At 38.6% G+C, this 19,048-nt stretch overlaps 2 protein-coding genes across 2 annotated transcripts; both read right to left on the minus strand.

The window, feature by feature from the left end:
* Positions 1 to 807: 807 nt before the first annotated feature.
* Positions 808 to 9,993, minus strand: pskh1 (protein serine kinase H1). The gene is made up of 4 exons (XM_007561319.2): positions 9,650 to 9,993; positions 6,908 to 7,607; positions 5,650 to 6,573; positions 808 to 2,150 (listed from the first exon to the last, which is right to left on the minus strand). The coding sequence occupies exons 2-4, from the start codon at positions 6,974 to 6,976 to the stop codon at positions 1,833 to 1,835; spliced, it is 1,311 nt and encodes a 436-aa protein (XP_007561381.1). The 5' UTR covers positions 6,977 to 7,607; positions 9,650 to 9,993; the 3' UTR covers positions 808 to 1,832.
* An 895-nt stretch (positions 9,994 to 10,888) lies between these two features.
* On the minus strand, positions 10,889 to 18,701 carry parp12a (poly (ADP-ribose) polymerase family, member 12a). The gene is made up of 11 exons (XM_007561324.2): positions 18,231 to 18,701; positions 16,288 to 16,423; positions 15,933 to 16,194; positions 15,670 to 15,831; positions 15,380 to 15,569; positions 15,111 to 15,282; positions 12,879 to 13,108; positions 12,692 to 12,779; positions 12,425 to 12,555; positions 12,156 to 12,307; positions 10,889 to 12,058 (listed from the first exon to the last, which is right to left on the minus strand). Exons 1-11 carry the CDS (start codon positions 18,542 to 18,544, stop codon positions 11,802 to 11,804), a joined length of 2,094 nt encoding a protein of 697 aa, XP_007561386.1. The 5' UTR covers positions 18,545 to 18,701; the 3' UTR covers positions 10,889 to 11,801.
* Positions 18,702 to 19,048: the final 347 nt, after the last annotated feature.

A 19,048-nucleotide genomic window follows, 5' to 3' on the forward strand; every position in this document is an offset into this window, starting at 1 on the left:
TATATTATTGGTTGTTAAGTGACACTATATAAATAAACTGGATTTTACAAATTGCTTTATTTTATTTTGTTTAAATCAATTACACTTTCGTTTTCTTGACGTTTTGAGTGTTACAGACATCACATAAACTTTTTAAATATATATTCTATGTGATAATGGTTTAAAAGTTCATGAAGCTGTGCCAAATGTTAAAGGGATTTCTGGGAAGCCAACAACTCAATGCAAACAACTGAGTGTCCTTTGATAACTTTTTATCAGCTGGGATTATACGAATATTCTGCAATTAAACTGGACTTCATGTAACTGAATCTCAATCGGCCTATATTGCCAGATCTTTGGAAATAAACTGAAGACATTTGCCTTGTAAAGTTCCTGTTGTAAATTAGAGCTATATTATTTTGAGCAAGAATGCAACATGTTTGTACAAGGGACGTAAGAGTTTAATTTCACCACATATTGTATCAGAAAAACTGGACAGAAATTTCACAACTGAAATCAAAATACATGTAGCCTTTTTATGGAATTAAGGCTGCAATTTACCTGCTTTACTTTTTGATATAGGGTAGATTTCGTAAACATAAAAAGAGCTTATTGATCACAAGCTACACAAGAAAGTGTAGACTTTCTCCAACTAAAAACAAAGTTAGCTGTATTTTGAAATCCTGTTCTGAAAACAGAATAATTTTAATGCTTTTTTTGTCAGCAAGGGTTCATTGGGTTTCACTGACCTCTGGTGTCACATTTTGGCATTAACTTCCTAAAACCCTAATTTTTATTCATTCAGAATAAATACACAACGGTATTTTCTTTTTTACAATGAGTAAGACTGACTGCAGACAACCCCTCAACTGAGCCTTATTGAAAAATACAAATCTATATTGTTCCAAGATGTTTTTATTTCTCTTGAAAACACTAGGGCGCGCATGTGTACCGACAGTTTCACTTGGAAAAAAACTTGAAAACCAAAAACTTAGCCTCAATAAAACTCAAAATGTGACACACTTGACAAAATGCCTTAATTTGTTTGTCGCAACACTAAAAATGCGAAGTTTTAACTTTTAGCTGATGCAGCCAATGAATCAAGTTTTTTTCTGAATGTGGTTTCTTTTATAATGTGCAGATATAACTGCACACAAAACAGTGCAGCTGTTTGCTTCACAGGAGAGATAACAGCAGAAAGTGGGAACATTTTAGTGTTTAATACACCTAAGTTTCAATGATAACAGATTCACAATCTTGTGACGGTTCAGGAACCAGTTTAGAATAAAACTGATCAGTTAAACATCTAACGAACTAAAAATAAGCCTTCATGCTATCCTTCAGATGGTGATTATGGTTTACTATAATCGGAGTACCAACAACATCATGAGGTCTGTACAACAACATCATGAGGTCTGTACAGAGTTCAACAGATTCACAGCACTTTTGATTGGAAACAAAAAGGGAGAATTTGTTCCTCCCCACTTCAAAGAACACGTTGCTTCTTAGAAACATCAGTGTCCAGAACTCTGTTCAACAGATCCATTTGGAAGGTCATTACCCAGTGACCGTTTGAATGGAGATTTATCGTCACAATAATAAATAAATAGCGACACAGGTGGAGAAGAAGCAACCGAATGATCCAACCTGCGTCTTCATCAAGAGTTTTTGTCGATTTATAGTCTTCACTTCATGTTTCAGCACGTTGAACTGGTAGGAATGTTTGTAGCAAAGCACCACCTTTCAGGCGTTTTTGGCTTTTAACACTGGGAGCGACTACGATTGGGAACGTCCTCTCAGTCGTTTCAAGACACCGAACGTTTCCGAGTCAAAAGGACCGCAGCGGAGCTTTCTCAGCCGTTATACTGCTGCTGATAGCGACGGTTCAGCTCGCGCAGCTCCTTCTCTCGCACCCTGCGAGCTTTGTTGGACTTGGTGGAGCGGCTGGAGCGCGTGGACTGGGCCGACTTGGTGCTCTGGCAGCGCGACGAGGCACGCTTCAAGAGGTTCTGAGATATGCAGCGCTGCAGGTTCTTCATAGAGGAGGCCGCCGCCATGCTGACGATCCAGGGATGCTTGAGGGCCTGGCCCGCCGTCAGCCGCTCGCTGGGGTCCACTGTCAGAATCCGCTCGACAAAGTCTTTGGCCAGGTTGGACACGCTGGGCCAAGGCTGGGAACAGAGGATAAAATTTTTTTTTAAAAAAAGTCAGAAACATGACATGGGAAGGAATATTTTTGATACAGGTCATACAAAAATCATTTCCTCATAAACTGCAGGGTTCTCAGTTACTATATTTTTTTTTCACTCAAAAGGATTCATTCTTCAGAATGATGATCTGCTTCGTCTGTCCTGACATAGGTACAATGGTCATAGAAATAGTATAATTATGTTGCCATAACTTTATTACCTTGTGGGGAATGTTTGTACTTTACTCATCAATAGTGTTAGTCAAAACTCTTTAGGGCTCCAACTAAGTTATTTTAGTAAATCAATAAGTTTATCGATTCTAGCAATTTATCAATTAAATTAAATTCTGAAGATTTCTCATTTAACCACTATTACACATACATTTAAAATACAAATGAACAAATAGTCTTATTCTTTTTATTATTACCTAAAATTGAATAACATAGCTTTCCTTTAGTGTACGGTTGATCATTTGAAGCAAAACATAAATCTGCACATAAAAACATACTTCTAACAAGATGTGAAAAACTCAGCAATGTCTCCTTCACTTAATATTAACACTAATGTGTTTTTTTTTTTTTTTTATCATTCATCATGATTAACCCAATTAGTCATTTCAGGCCTAAAACTTTTCCATTGTTGTGTGACAGGAACCAGAACCTCTTGTGCTAAAATAAGTCAACATAAATATTCCTCCTACAGAGATGAGTTTGTTTGCAAATTTGTCCTCTGACCAGAAGGTGGCAGCAGAAGCACAGAACTCAGAAAACGTAGCTAAACCTTGAAGTCTGTGAAGTCACAAGACATTTTGTCCACATCCAGTCTGTGATCGACTTGCATTAGTTCAGATTCTCTCACATCGTAACATCGGATGTAGATTTTAGAGAGTTTAAATCTTTATGTGTCTGATTGTGTCGAGTTTTATGTTCCCAAAGTATTTCGTCCAACTTTGGATACAAATTTTCTCAGCAATGGCTGCTTTGTTCTGGCAAGAAATAAACTGGATTCAGTAAGAGTGACTAGTAGTGAGTCAAACTCGACCCCCTGCTTGGCCAGGAATTACATGCTACAACACACGCAAACATACACACACACAAATACACACAAAACTTGGTCACCTTGTCCGGTTTGGCCATCAGCTGGGTTTTCGGTCTCTTTCTGTTCTTGCAGCAGATAAATCAGCCGTGTCGACTAAACATACACGACGCATATAAAACGCATACGTTTCTGCCCTCCCAGAGCCATGTTTTGGCTATGACTAGTTCCTGGACCGCAGCTGTAAATGTGAACATTATTTATCCCAGCTGTCAGGAGTCAAATCCCAAAGGAAAACACATTCAGGTCTGTTACATCGCAACTCCTACGCTCAGGCCCATATTTCTTACAAATGTTAGAGTTGGGATTTTCTTTTCAGGACTGGTAAATTCTTCATGTAAACGGGAAAAGATGTAGGTTACTGCAACTTCTGCCACAGCAGGAAAATGCTAAAAGCATAGCTTGAACAGAGTTGGTTATCCTTCAGTTAGTTTTGTACAAGTTATATTGCAGACTTGAAGACTAGAGATGATCAGTATATTCCAGTTTAAGGATTTCATTCAGGAACCACAATCAGAGCCAATCAAGGGAAAATTGATTCTTGTAGCTGGCTGCTTCACAAGTTCAGAGCACTCAGATGTACAGCTGTATGAAACATCAGTGATGGTTCACATCTCAAATTTATAGCAGCCATTTAATCTTGCAAAGCTACCAAATATTAGCCCGTATGGATATGCTGAAGTTTTAAGAATCACTTCATGGTATTACTGTTTAATGGCTAATAAAAAATATTTTCACAGCAGTTTACTTGTGAAGTGTGTGGACAGATTTTTGGATAAATATCTTACAGAATACAATGTGTTTTATGTCATTTTTAGCAGGACCACAACGTTCCTTGTACTTCCAGTAAAACTGTCCCTACAAATCACAAAGACAACTCGCCTGACTCACATTAGGCTTAACTATTTCCAGCCCAAAGCCACGAGAACATTTGCTTCAAGAAAGGGATAAACATGTCAGGTTGGGGATTCATTTAACCCATCAGGCAAAACAAACTAATCCCCTGAAAATTGAAATGACTCAACAGCTTCTTATTACATATAAAAAAAAAATTAAAAAAATTTTTTTTAAAAAAGTTTGTGCAGAAATGTCTGCATAAGGAGCAAAGATTTACTGAGGGTGTTTTTGGGAAAGCATTCACTGGAAGTATTAATGTTATACACTATGTAAAAGACCGGATTAATATGCACTTTTTCTAGCCGTACTGTAAAATAAAGGCCATACAAAACTGTGGGAGGATCTTCATCCAGTCCCTTGTTCATTTATACATTCTTTCAACCAGGCCGACTTCAAATAACTGACTGTCTACCAGTTTTTCTTTGGCCTCTGGCTGCTTTTTCGCTCATTCAGTCCAGCAGAGGACTGCTTTCAAGAGGGTTTTAGATTGTCCAGTGATTTCACTCCGACTTCAGAATCATTGAGGCGAAAAACACTCTCAAACTAAAAGAAGGGATGTGTTCAGTCGACACATAACGGATTAGCTAAGACCAATATTTAAATTGAATTTTTAGGTGCTTTCGATACATCAATAACGACATCTATCATAGATAGACACGTGATCAAAATCAATAGATAAAACGTCTGATAGAAAATTCAATAATTTCACTGGACAACAATCCAGAACCATGCAGCATTCTGGGGGATGTAGGCAGAGGAAACGCTCTAGCTGCTCAACCTCTCACAGCAGGCTAAACAAGGCTGATGGCATCAACTAACTCACTCACTCTTTGGTTGCCTAGCAACAAACTGTTGAGTTATTTGCGCAGCAGGAGTTTAAGGTTTCGTCACTGTGCCTCATAACTGATTAAAACTAATAACTGCTTAAAAATAATAACAGCATGGAGAAAAAGTTGTGGATAAAATGGGAAAGGTCATGCCACCATTTTGGCTGTATTTTAGATATTTAAAACAAACACACACAAAAAAAAAACAAATCAATAATTATTGATATTGACTCATATGAAACGCTTATACGTTTTTCAGCCCTAGCTGGCTGTCACAAAGATAACTCATTTCCATTTCTCCTGTCAGATAAAGAAACATCAGTAAAGTATGATAAATATATTATGACGACACTGAGCAAAATCTTCTTCTCTCACTTTTTCTTTTCACTTTAAGTTTGATTTGCCTTCTCTGTAAACATGTTTAAAAGAATTTAGGAGAGCAATTACAAAAAAAAAAAAGGAAAATGTCTTTATTTTAATGATTAAGAAATATTGAATGTGGAGTTGGAGAGGAGTACAGCGGTTTAGAAATCTAGTGAGCCTGTGTGGGAACTGTGTCAAGCTGCACTTCTTGGAAATCTGTTGATAAACCCTCCCGCAGGGCACAGCATGTACTCCAGAAATGGGGGAAGAAGAAGAAAGCTACAGATGTCAGTTCTTACCTCTCCAGAAAAGCTATACTTCCCCTTCAGGATCTGCCGGTAGAGCCTCATGCGGTTATCGTCCTCAAAGGGCATGGTTCCGCTCAGCAGGATGTACGATATCACCCCCAGCGCCCACATATCCACGGCGTTTGTGTAGGGCTTCCTAACCAGGATCTCTGGGGCGATATACTCTGGCGTGCCGCAGGTGGTTTTCATCAGACACTCGTCTCCTTTCTTCCGGCTGCTAGCCAAACCGAAGTCTGTGATGATGATCTTCGAGTCGGCTCCGGGGTGGTAGTACAGCAGATTCTCTGGCTTCAGGTCCCGATGAGTGATCCCCAAAGCGTGGAGGTACTTGACGCCGTCCAGCACCATCTGCAGCACCCGGGTGGCGTCTCGCTCTGTGAAGGAACCGCGAGCAATGATGCGGTCAAAGAGCTCTCCTCCCGTGGCCAACTCCATGACCATGTAAACACGCTCTGCCGTCTCAAACACCTCCATCAGCTGGATTATGTTGGTGTGACGAACCCGACGCAGGACGCACAGCTCCGACTCGCACACCTCCCTGCCCTCGCGGTAACGGGTCTCGATCATCTTGATGGCGTACGGCTGCCGCGTGCTCTTGTGCTCCACCCGGACAACCCGGCTGAAACTCCCACGACCGATGAGGGCTTTTAGCTCGTACTTAGCCGTGACTCGAGGGTCGAACTTGGCCCGGTACTTCGCCACCTTCTTTCGCTGAGGGTCCGACAGTTTGGAAGGGTCTTTAGGAGTCTGAGCCGAAGCGGAAGTGGGAGAGGCAGCTTGTGCTTGCCCTTGATATGCGCAGGGGTGGTCAGGCTTTTCAGCTGCCACGCCTCCAGCCTCGCCCGTCTTGCTTCCAGTGCCATCCCCTCGTATGAAGTGCTTATAGATATCCGTCTGAGGAGGCTGAGGATCGACCTGAGGAGAACAGAAAATAGAACCTTAGAACGTCAAGGTTTTGTTACTTCAGATAAAGAAAACAGTTCAGTATTTCTTTCTATTTGACTTTTGCCCTCATAAACAAAATATTTGGTAAGTAATTTAGCAATTACCAACGAAATACAATTACTGAATGCTCTCTGTTTGCTTAAAATGTTTATCAAAGCAGGCAAGACTATTGCTAAATAGCTACAAATCATCAGATAAAACAAAAACTGGACTGACAATAAGGGCAGTTAAGATTGTTAATAAAGCTTTATCATATATCCTTGTAGGAGAAGGCTGTACAGCTACACCCTCGTCTATTGCTGACCTTTTTGACCAGATCCAACTGGACGTCCCCTGGAGGCTCAGGGAGGACCTTGCTGTTCCGGCACCCCATCACATCACCTCGGGCTGCTGCCCAGCCAGCCACACAGGCCACCAGGAGTCCTGCCTCATCACCGCAACAGCTGATTCAACGGGCCAATGACATCCAACATCCAGGCTGTATCCAAGCTCAGACAGACGTTCAGGAATGAGGCTGATCACTCCCATCCAAGTCCAGATGAGCTGGCCTCAGCAGCTGCGTTTCATGAATATGACACCTCAATACAGCCCATAAATTCATTAATATATTATGCACCGTGTGTATCCCAACAAGTCAGGATTTCTTGTTGTTGTTGTTCCTTGCGCTGTTCTTTTTTTGGTGCAGCTCTCTTAGCTGTCCACTCATTGGGCAGGAAGACCCACAAGCCTTTCAGGAACCTACCAGGCTCCCATTAAACAAGACTGCATTAGTACAAACCCTACGGAAGCCTACAGCACAAAACAATTGATTCGATGAATGAGGTGTTTGACAGGGACAGCAAGCCTCTCTGAAAATATTATCCTCAGGACTCATGCAGAACCTCCAGGGAAAATGCAGCCATCCACTGTCCTTTGATCCATTAGGAGAAGCTTCCGAGTCAGCAACAGTCTTGATTAAACAGCATTGGTCCCCAGGGAGAATTGTTGGCTGTGGAGGAGTGACGCTGTGAAATGCAAAATAATCCCAAATTTACTTAACAATGATATTATCAGCAGAATATTAGGTGTAATTTTACACAGAGCATCATAAAACAGAAGTTCAGTTTAAATGGAAAGCATGCAGTGAAGACTTGTAGGACCTTCAGGACTAAGAATATGCAGTGGCATCAATGCACCGATTGGAGGTGCATTGATACTTGATGGTTGACTTTGAAACCTCTTTTTTCCATTCTAGTTTGCAAATTAATCACAGAAAGGTAAACGATTGGCATTAATAAAAGTGTATGGTAGTCCCAGTATTTAATTTAGCGATAATATGCTAAGTGCCATTCTGTAATATTCCATAGTGCTTGTGTCATGAGATCAAATGAATCAAAAGTGAAAGTTACTGAGATTTTCAAAGATTTCTCTGCTGCTTGTTTTTACAGCTCAGTATAACAACAACATGTTTATTCTAATTATTCTAACTGCGGTGTCCAATATCTTAAGCAAAAATACAGCAGCTTTTTGGAGGCTTATCAATACACCAAAACTCAAAAGGGATGTGGTCAAATGGCTTCACAGCACTTCTTAAAGATAATCCACCTTAATGTCATTTTTGACATTTGTGGCAGCACGGCAAAATCTGATGTCTCACCATGACCATGCATTTCGGCTCTAATTTTAACATATATCTGATAAACATAAAATTGAACAAGATGGGTATTAATTCAACCACTAAAAAAATGCTATGCAAATATGTTAAACGTTATGATGAAATTCAGTACACACTTGTAACCTTTCAAGACTTATGACAAAAATGTTTTGGACCCATGGTCCAATCCAATAGGAAGTCAACCATTTTAGAGTAAAACCTATATTTTGTCCCTTTATTTCCTCAAACACATATCTGAACAAGCTCCTCCTACAGCTTTCCAATAAGGATACTTCTAAATGAGTCAGTATAGTCTTTACACATTGACGATCAAAAGTCATCAAAAGTTTTTTGCTGCAAACATGTGGGTGTGGCCAAGCCTTAAAATCTGACCATAAAAGATGAAGGTGTATTAACTTTCACACACAAGGTCAGAAATTTGAGGCTCCTTTATGCTGCATTGTGGAGACATGCAGAACTGACCGACCGGTCAGTGGAGGTGGCTGTAGGTGGCAGTGTGCAATGCCTCCAGTGGTACTTCGCTGCAAGGATTTGTGTACCTTTAAAAATTTGCACTCATGACTGAACTAAGACCTATTTTTTCCCCAGTTTGTTTTAATTTGTCATAATTAACATTCTGTACATTCAGGCATTTTATTTATCTATACATAAATAATAATTAATTTATTATGGTTATCACACAGTAGGTCTGAATGCATGTTTCATCCATTAAAGCATAAATATTGTATCTCTTAAATCTTGAATGTATTTCATGCAAAAAGTGTTAATGTTTTTTGTAAAATAAATAAATAAATAAATACAACAATAAAAAATGGCGTTGAGATTAATTGAAAAAAAAAAGTCAAATTATTTCAATCAGTATATTTATTCATTTAATTTTCGTATTCATTACATTGTGGCACTTTAGATATTCCATACTTTTAGGCACCGGCCAAATATAAACTATTTTTTTTAATGTGGAGAATCAAATTAAGAGTCATTTTTACATAAATCGGCCGAGAAAACGGCAATCAGTGTATTTCCAGGTTAAATGTAATCAATATCAAACGAGAACTGAAAAGGATAACGAAACGCATAAGAGTTGATTATTTATAAACATCTGTAAAAGATTTCTATGTGGCAACAAATTTAATGAAAACCACATATTAAAAGTAGGTCCTAGTTAGTTTATTAACGTAGTATGTTGTAAAAACGCTTCAAAGCGTAATTCTGGTGTTTTCTTTCTTCTTTTAAACATAGGCCCGTTAGATTTGTTTTTTTACGCAGAGAAAAAATAACCATAACTTTTACTTCAGCAGGACATAACATAGTGGCAGTCTCCAGAGGCTAACAATCAACAATTCTGTCACTAAAATTAATAAAGTTACTTTTAAATCTCATGCCCAAACTTACCGGAGAAGTGTGTCACCAAGCTAATTAGCCTGTTAGCAGCAGCTCCTGCCAAATCCAGCCTCCTCACCCCACTCTGCCTCACTCTCACTCAGCTGGGCTCTCCATTTTCACCCCACACTTTCCCAACTTCAGTTCCCGACTCAAACACCGCAAATCCGCCGCCAACCTCGATGGCAATTCATCAGCCTAACGCCAGTTTTTGTAGCTTGTTTAGAAAGCGTCTGAAAGTGTTGAGAAACTTCCCACAGTTGTCTAGTCGTACTCTTGAATCTGGACGGTGTTTTTCACCCCAGGGAGGACCACCTTCTCACGGCAAGAAAACCGGAAAAAGAAAATACCTTAATTCCGATGGGTGGCTTTCAAAATAAAAGCTATAGCTCGAAAGTCATAAATAAACGACCTTTTTCAAACTCTTCTTGAACACTCGACTATCAGACAAAGACCTCATTACAACATTAAAGTAACACATTTCACTAAACTGATATCCTTTCTTGACTGAGTTTTTAAATTTTTGTTTATAATGACAGCATTTTAATCACTAGAGTTACTGAATTGGACATACCTTCTAGCCTCATGAGCATGAGCTCTATTAACACAAGTTTTTTGAGATTTATTAAGTGACACTTTGTGGGTCTTTATGTCTGACTTTTTATGAACATAATATGTGACTTTTGTCACTTAGGACCCGTCTGTTTGTTGATGTATTTACGCCTGGCCATGACACAATATGTTTGCTGTCATTACGTCTCCCACAAAAACTAGACTCTGTGGAATCTGTAAACTCCTGCAGCAATACCATCATAACACAAAAGACAGCTTTATTGGTAATATCATCTTTGTCTAGGTCTCGGCGAAATGCCCTTTCACTAAGTGTGTTTAAACTGTGTTCCCAATAGATGTTCTAAATATTTTTGTCCTCATTCATCATTATTCAATTACATTTGTTTGGTTTTTATCTGTGTTTTGGCTGCTGCTATTCTCACTTCCTGGACAAATCCAGTGATACATTTGTCATCCGTGAACGAACGTTTTTCTTTCTCTCTTTCTTCTCGTTCTTTTAGCCTCTGATATTATTTTGTGCAACACAAAGCTTTATTGTTTGCATGTGAGAATTTGTAAGATGAAGGCAAATTACTAAATATCATACTAAGGTCACAAACGCATAACGACTTACTCAAAAACTGTTATGTTCATCAAGATAACTTGAGCAAAAAAAAAAAAAAAAAATCAGTCATTCGATTTTTATTTAATATGTACATTTATTGACTGTATACATATAAAAATATAGATAAAGTTTTTCTCTACGAACGTTTGTGGTCAGTTAGAATTACAGAAATAATTTCTAATAACAGTTATTGTGAACATCTGAAATTCTTTTTATGTTGGACTGGGAAACATGTCTCTCTAAAAGAACGGCAATATTTTAACATATTGAAATACAAAGTGCAAAATAAAACAATCCATACAGATTGCATTGTCTTTATTTAGCAGCAACGAGAAAAAGTTATTCTACAAATCTAATGCAGATCAAAAGTTGCTCTATAAATGCCTCCCTTTGATTTACATAATTACAAAACGGAAAACAACACCCACAGTAAGCATAGACACCTGTTCATTTGAAGTATTGATGCACAAAAAATTAAGTAATTGATCAATTCTAAAGCAAACGCATAGTTAAATTTTGCACATGATGCACACCAAATGAAAAGATTCACAATATAATTATGAAAAACAAAAAGGTTTGCAACTGGATTTAAAAGTGTCCACAGTGTCAGCAAAACATAGTCCCAGAATTAAACTGTTTTGGAGTGACAAACATAAAGGCTCCATCTCCCTTAGCTTCAGCCCCTCTAACCTAATATTGATGAATCACTAAACATTACTCACTAGTACGCGGTTCAAACATGCACAAGTTGTTACCTTCGTTTAAATAAAGAGACTGTGCCCAGAAAAGTGCAGAAAACACAGATTAGGATGAAGTGTGAGCTGGAAGGAGAAATTGAATCAAAACTACTTTGCTTTACAGGTTGTCTAAACATTTAAAATGTTTAAATAATCTTCATCCAAATATCACAGCAATCAGATGCACTATGAAGCATTCTATGCTGGAGTTATTCCCTCAACCAAAATTTTGAGAACAATAAGTTTTGACTTATCTGTATTTGATTAGGTACTCTGGATAAATCTGCTGTTTTTCAAAGATCACATATATGGTGGGGTTGCTGGTGGAATTAACACAGCTGTCATAAAGAGCTTTGCTTCCTGCTTTTGGTGGTGGTCGAACATAGCTGCTGCTCCCAGTCGTGTATTCGCCTACCAGGACCAGGGCAACAAACATGTTCTTGGTTTGACCCCCTCCAACCCTGGAATATCTGTCCGAGTAGGTTGCATCTCTGGCAAAATAGCTCCCTAGAAAAAAATATGAGAGAGAAAATAAAGAATAATTAGAAATGTTCTACTTCTAGATTCTGCTTTTGATCAAAAACAGTTGTATGTTTTACGATACCTTTGCCATAGGCTGTTCCGTGGACGCCACACATCCTCCAGTCAAAGTTTTGCTCACATATGGCGTCAACCAGACTCTCTTCTGTCCCGTGGAACAAGTACTGCTGATTCACAAGTTTCCCTCCATTCCTTTTCTGCATCTGCTCCTTCTGCCTGCAAATAAAGTACAAAATATGAAACACAAATACTTACCAGGAGTTACTCTTCATAACACCAAAAACCAAGTTGCCCTGCCCACAAAAATATAATATTTAAACTGCTGAGATTTACCATTGAAAGACCTTCCACAAGGATGGATTCTGAATCCGCTGGATGCTTTCAATGTTAGCATTAGGCAGGGTGCGCTTGAACAACATCTCAATCATATTGTAATCTGCTGCGGGTTTGGACAGAACCAGGCGCTGGTAAAAAAAAGAAAAAAAGAAAAAGAGAGTCAAATATAGAGGTGGAGTTATAAGAAATATTGAAAGCTAATCATAGAAAAAAAAAATATTATTAATAACAATAATGATTTACAGAAGATATCAAAAAGGATACCTTATACCCTAGATCAGGCAGTGCGGTCTTGTCCCAATGCGGTGGGACATTTTCCACAATGGACGAGTTTGCAGTGTGTGATGTTTCACTGCAGAGAAAATACAGAAATTAGGGATCATCTCAGTGACACTGCAATGTACAAAAATAAACCTTACAATGGCAAAGAATCCACGCAGCCGCATATTACCTCTTCAGCTTCGCCTCCACATCTTGAGCTGACACAAAGCGAGGCCTCCTTCGGACGTCTCTCTTGGTCTGGTATTGTACATTCTGCTGGTACATTTGCTGGGTTCCTGCTGCATCCTTAAAGTGTAAAACATACTTTTGTTTGCCAGCCTGGAAAGAGATCTCCGTTTCTCTGTCTGCCATGTACACATTCTCCAGAGTTTGGGAAGTGACCGAGGGATCCTCTGAACCCTAAAAGAAACACAAAAGACAAAGAACAATCGTGTAAGCATTAAAATATTTGTTTCCTTCAGAAAGCTAGGAACACCTATATACACTTGGTCCCAAAAAAACATTGGTAACCAATGAAGAATAACATTTCATAAAAAAGGATGCAACTCTTCAAATTAAGAATGTAGTGGTAGCAGTGTTACAATAATTTATTTTATGGTATCAGGGATAATCATCCAGTGTCCTCTTTTGCTTTGCTGTGAGAGAGACACACCCACCAGGTTAAGCTGCATGTCTGTAGCTAGAAAAAAGAGCTACTTTTGTAGCCAGTGGTTTCGTAGCCGATGGTTAATGGTTAATCTGGTTAATTCTTTGAATGCACGTAGTTCAAGGAATTAACCAGAGACCATGTTTTAATCTCTTGTATTAGAGACCGGCTCCTTTCTCAGTTTTTTTTTTCCATTTTCACTTCAACAAATAAGAAACATACAGGTGTGTCAACAAGGGCTACATTCCATTTGTTGTCTGATCATGTGTTGTTATGAAGTTATGAAGTCTATTTACAGGGATGACTGATTACTGGGAAGTGAAACGGGTGAAACAAATTGACTGAGAGGGAGGAGCACAAGTAAAGCAGAAGACTGAGGCATTTAGTCTCATTAACTAGAGGAATATAAAACAACAAAAAACAAGGAAAGAAAAAAACAGTCCATGACCCAAGATGTGTAAGCCTGCAAAGACAAGCTAAGTACGGGATAATTAAGATACACATATAGATAAACTGTTCATTCATTCCTTTAATCATTTGTCTTTCCTCCTTGCAGTACAGTACAGCGTAACTGTTCAAAAGACCCTTATATATAGTTTAAGTTTGGTGTTGAATATTACTCTTTGTATTATGTGTTTTCTGTTCAGCGTTACTTTTGTCCCTTAAGGCATAGGCAGTGATGATGTCAACACCTTGCCGTAGCCAACGTTGCTGGTATCTGGTGGGGAAGTTTGGGTAACCGAGCCGCTGTGCTAACTCGTGGGAAAGACCACAAGATATGTGTTCTCCTTAAGAGTGTGCGTCATTGATGAGTAAGTTGCAATATTTGAGTGATTACTGCAGCTAAATGAGCGATTTGAAGTTTATTTGTTTACTATTATTTCACCTGTTGCTGAGTCCGAGCTATCTGCTTCGTGTGTTGTAGAGCGTTGTGTTGCACATGCATACCTATTCTCAGTGGAGCAGAGGCATGGTTATTAGTTAACTGTGGAGTTAACTTGCCTTAGTTTGCTTAGTAATATTGACTTAGAGGTTTCCTTCTTAGTTTCTAAGGTATATTGGCATGGTGTAATGTGTAATGATAGGACACCTTGAACTTATTTTCTGTATTTTTGTTTATTCTAGGAAATGTAGACACATTTATGCCCATCCGTGTTCATTGGATATCTGTGATACAGTTTGGAATACAGAACAGTTAAAGGATCCTGCCTCATGTCTTCATTAAACTCCTGGTGCACCTCATCCAAACATCTGGTCCTGAGCTGAATCCTGGCCTGAGTGGCGTTCTGGCCGACACTCCAGGTTGAGAGTGGTGACAAACCTGAACAGCGCCTAACAGTCCTTCAACTTTAGAACAAACTCACTTACAGTAACTTATTCGTGATTTAACTTAGTTATAAATTATCTATTTTTACCTTTTAGTTAGATTTAAAGGATAAAGGACAACAGGTAAACCTTTTGCAGTTAATAGAGTCTTATCAGTTTACAGTCAATTTAGGCTAAAATTAATACATTTACTTTACTTCGGCTTCAAAGATTTCATACTCAGACTTATTTTTGCCCTTTTAATATCTGTCAAAGCAATTTGAACTTCTGCTTAGACTCGAGAAGATTTGTCGTAACTTCACCTATTTTAATATTTTTGCTCATTTTTTTCAGTGACAAACTGCAGGGCCTCTTTTCAACAGCAGTGTTTTCAGATAATTTGCAGTCATTACGTTAATGATATCTAAAAACTGAATTTCATCAACCCACCTGTCCATACTCCACCCATCTCCCGTCGTTTTCCTTCCAGTACCACAACCACTCTGTTGTTAAAATGAAGTGTGGGGGCTTTGATACAGATGAGGTAGTCGACAGCCGCCGAACTTGTGATCCTTCAAACGTCATCGTTTTGAAGTCCACGCAAGGCTCACTTTTTGGTGCACTGCCAAAAGAAAGTAGTTACTCTTAAAGCTTGGCTGAACCAAAACACATATCTCTGGCATTCAATTTCTCAGGAAGTGAAAGAGTAGCTATTGTACCTTTGAAAACCAAAAAACTTCATAAATGCTGAAGTAGGTGATGGTTGATCTTTGCAGCTCGTCTCACATGATGGATCACAGAATGCTTTCTCAACTTCCTCCATGTTGACCAGGTCCTTCCAGGTCACACCATCCTGGTCTAAAACCTGCCATCTGTAAGGCAGGTGCCAGTGGACTCGGCTGCATTTCTCTGTGACAAAATCCACAAGAAATGTCCGTTCAGAACGTGACAACTGTGAAAACTCAGAGTGCTGCATATGGAAAACATCAGCTCTCTTATGGGTTTATACCTTTGAAGCTGCAGTGTCTGCGTATAAAGAAGAGGCAGATTTCGTTACGCTCAGCATCAGTTAATGGTTTAGGAGGGCTGGCAGACTTAGTTGGAGATTGAGGTTTGTTTTGAGAAGGTTCACGGGAAGGCTGCTGATGGCTGATTCTCACCTCTGGAAGCACTAAAGTAAAGAATCATTTAACATATGCTATGTAGAATACTGTCTTCAGTTCATGGGAAGTAAAACAAATGGAGCACATTTTTATAAAAGTAACTAATAACCTGATGCAGCAGCTGGCTTCTCTTGTTGACCAGTGATGATGAATTTATTTCTATAGATCTTGTACAGGTTTTGGATATTCTCCTCACTGAATCCTTGGAAAAGTTTCAACGCTTGTTGGTCAAAAGTGTGTTTTCTCTTACATGAAGAGCCAAACTTGCAGTCTCCCTGCAGGAAGTGCAGGCAGACATGGAGCTTTTTGCAGGTGGCGGCATACTTGCAGGAGCCAAACAGACCATCACCCTTGTTGTAATGTGGACAAACCTAAAGAAAAACAGAGGGGATCAAAAGTGTAGCGTCTTGAGATAACAAGACAGACTTAATGTTCATCATCTGACTCAAGTCAGCAGGTCCTACCTCAGGAAGAAGATAAGGATCATTCTGCATCAAGAGCTGCAACAACTGTTTCTCTGTCAGAACATGAAGACCGTGTCTCCTTAAAAGCCGACTGTTGTGGTGAGAGGTGAGACTGTGCGGATTTTTACACCTGTCTCTAAAGACAACATACAAATATTTTTTTGTTTGAATCTAATGAAAATTTAAATTAGAAATAATAAATAATAATGAATTTATTTGTAACCAACAGTTAAACAGTTAAAACATCACATAAATACAATAAGGTCAGACCATTCAGAGCTTTGAAAACAAACAACAGGAAGATAAAATCAATCCTAAACCGAATGGGCAGATTGTGAAGATATTAAAATATTGGTGTGATGTGATCATGTTTCTTAGATTGTGCTGGGAGATGGCGGCAACATTCTGTAGGCTGGTTCATGCCAAAACAAAGCAAATTGCAATAATCCTGTCACAAAGGTGTAGTAGCAGGAGCAACCATCTCAAGGTTGTTATAATTTAGAACGTTTTTTTCCTTTGCCAGGAGCCGTACGTTAAAGAAACTCATCCTGACAACATTATTTGTTTGTCAAGTTTAAATTTGAGGTAAGAAGCACACCAAGATTTTTGACTGTGGGAACGCAGCTGAAAGAAGTATTAAGGCCAGCTACTTCCCCTTTCCAAAACACTATATGTTCATTTTTGTCCTTGTTTAAATATGAAAAACACGAGTCAACCTCTACTTATTATCTGACATACAAGGAAGTCATAGCTTCATGCCTGTTGCAATTTATTGGCAGATACATGTCATCTGCATAGCAGTGAAAGGACAGGCTGTACTTATTCTTCACACACAAGCTGTAATATAACTACGAACAGACAGGACAGGGAGTTAGGTTAAAATAGATTAACACATTTATTAATTTATTTTTCTTTGAGCGAACATATGACTTCTTCTACTCCTAAAACGACTCAAGCCATTTCAGTCATAAAACGAAAAACAATTTTACAGTAATTACAGTTCCATCAAAAGTCTTCAAGGAAATCTGTAGATAGCAAATACATAAATGTAAAACAGGATAAACTATAGATTGGTGTACATCCAATCCATTATAAACCGTGGAGATTCTATTTCTATTGTAACAACAAAATACTATAGCATTTTACTTCTAGTATACTCAAGTTGTTTTCCGTGACCTTCAGGGGATCAAAAAGAGGCTAAAGCCTCACTCCAATTTAGTAGAGCTCCTCCAGCTGCTTACACATGAGCAAATAATTTATATGGCAATGGTAACTCACACCAGAAAAACTTAAACATACACAAAGATAAATTAAAATGCCTTAAATGGGTATGAAAACTGTAGCAAGGCACTGTTGCACAGTTTTGGAAGGAACGCAATGACGAAGGCCGTTGAACACTGCCCTCTTCTGGACAACATGGTGAAATTATCTGAACTCACAAAGGAAAGACGAAAACAAATATCTCTCTTCCAATGTAAAAAGATTTTTACGAAAAGCTTTATTGGTCCTCTGCTTACTTGTAGACTACTTATTGAGTGCGAGTAATAATATTTTATTTTATGACTAAGCTTTCAGAAGTATTTCCTTGAAAACAAAATCATAACACAACACACCCATGTCAGTGCAATAATATTCTATTTTTAGCGCCTTGACTGGCAAAAGTTCACATTTTGTTCAGCAAAGCTTTGTTTTCTCATCAGTTTTATATTTAACCAAAAATGTGCTAGATACAAATCAAATCACAGTGCCGTTTTCTTAAAGTGTTAGGGTTTTGCACAAGTAGGCGACAATTTAAAGAAAGTTTCTAGGGAAGTCTGAGAGTAAACCTTACAATTTGTAAGGTACATAACATAAAATATAATCCAAAACTATTTCTAGTTTATTAAACTGAATTGCATATTGGTTATTAAAAGAGTAATTGCGTACTGTTCAAGTTAACTTACCCGAATGTGCAGCTTCCACCAACAATATACCTGCACAGGTGTAAACCATCACACTGGTTACACGGTCTAGCTTTTACCTGGCAAAGCCTCAGACTGGTTTTTGCCACTACCAGACTATCAGGCCTGATTAAATAACCGCTGGTGAGCTCCTCTTTTCCTTCTCTTATAGCTATTATACCGTCGTCAAAAAGAACTGAGCGCAGATCTGCGATCTCAAAGCCGAAATTGCTCTGGGCGAGTTCTAGCAGCTGCTCAAAGTCCAAACATCCATGGTTGTCACACAGGACCTTAATAATTAAATCCTTAGAAGCCATTCCGAAAGAAGTCTGACCTAACAATGGCTCTTCGACGATAACTACAGCTGACCTGACCCAAATATTCACAACAACACGCCTACTTTTATGAAGAAAGGAAAACGAAACTTATGACTGAAGGGTATTCGGTTTGCACTTGATGATGTATTTTTGCGTAATAGTAGAATATTTAACATATGTTTTAACTTAAAAATAAAAAAGATTTTGTGAGTTAAACGAGATCTTGCGCACCTGCAGCTGTGCGCAAGATCTCGTATGATTTGAAGACTATAACTGATTTTTACGGAAATCCGTGAAAGCAACGGCAGCAAATACGCCACAAAGCGTCCACCATGTTGTGTGTGGCAAGTTCTTAAGTTCACATAACGCTCTGAATGTTTTTTTTGTTTGTTTGTTTTGTAGAGAAACACTTGATTATTCATAATTAGTGAGAATGCATCGTTGCATTGCTGATTGCAGGAGCTCCACTCTCAGCATGGATTTGAACTTGTGTCTTTAATTACT

This window comes from Poecilia formosa, unplaced genomic scaffold, assembly GCF_000485575.1.
Source record: "Poecilia formosa unplaced genomic scaffold, Poecilia_formosa-5.1.2 Scaffold125, whole genome shotgun sequence".
In the NCBI taxonomy this organism is placed as follows: domain Eukaryota; kingdom Metazoa; phylum Chordata; class Actinopteri; order Cyprinodontiformes; family Poeciliidae; genus Poecilia; species Poecilia formosa.

Excerpts from the sequence above, each read along its gene's own strand:
- pskh1 (XM_007561319.2), bottom strand. The coding sequence starts at position 6,976 with ATGGGGTGCCGGAACAGCAAGGTCCTCCCTGAGCCTCCAGGGGACGTC. Across the intron at positions 6,574-6,907 it reads AGTTGGATCTGGTCAAAAAG|GTCGATCCTCAGCCTCCTCA; the intron begins GTCAGCAATAGA and ends TGTTCTCCTCAG. Across the intron at positions 2,151-5,649 it reads AGTATAGCTTTTCTGGAGAG|CCTTGGCCCAGCGTGTCCAA; the intron begins GTAAGAACTGAC and ends CTCTGTTCCCAG.
- parp12a (XM_007561324.2), bottom strand. The coding sequence starts at position 18,544 with ATGGCTTCTAAGGATTTAATTATTAAGGTCCTGTGTGACAACCATGGA. Across the intron at positions 12,780-12,878 it reads GTGGAGGCGAAGCTGAAGAG|TGAAACATCACACACTGCAA; the intron begins GTAATATGCGGC and ends TTTTCTCTGCAG. Across the intron at positions 12,556-12,691 it reads TGCCTGATCTAGGGTATAAG|CGCCTGGTTCTGTCCAAACC; the intron begins GTATCCTTTTTG and ends TTTTTTTACCAG.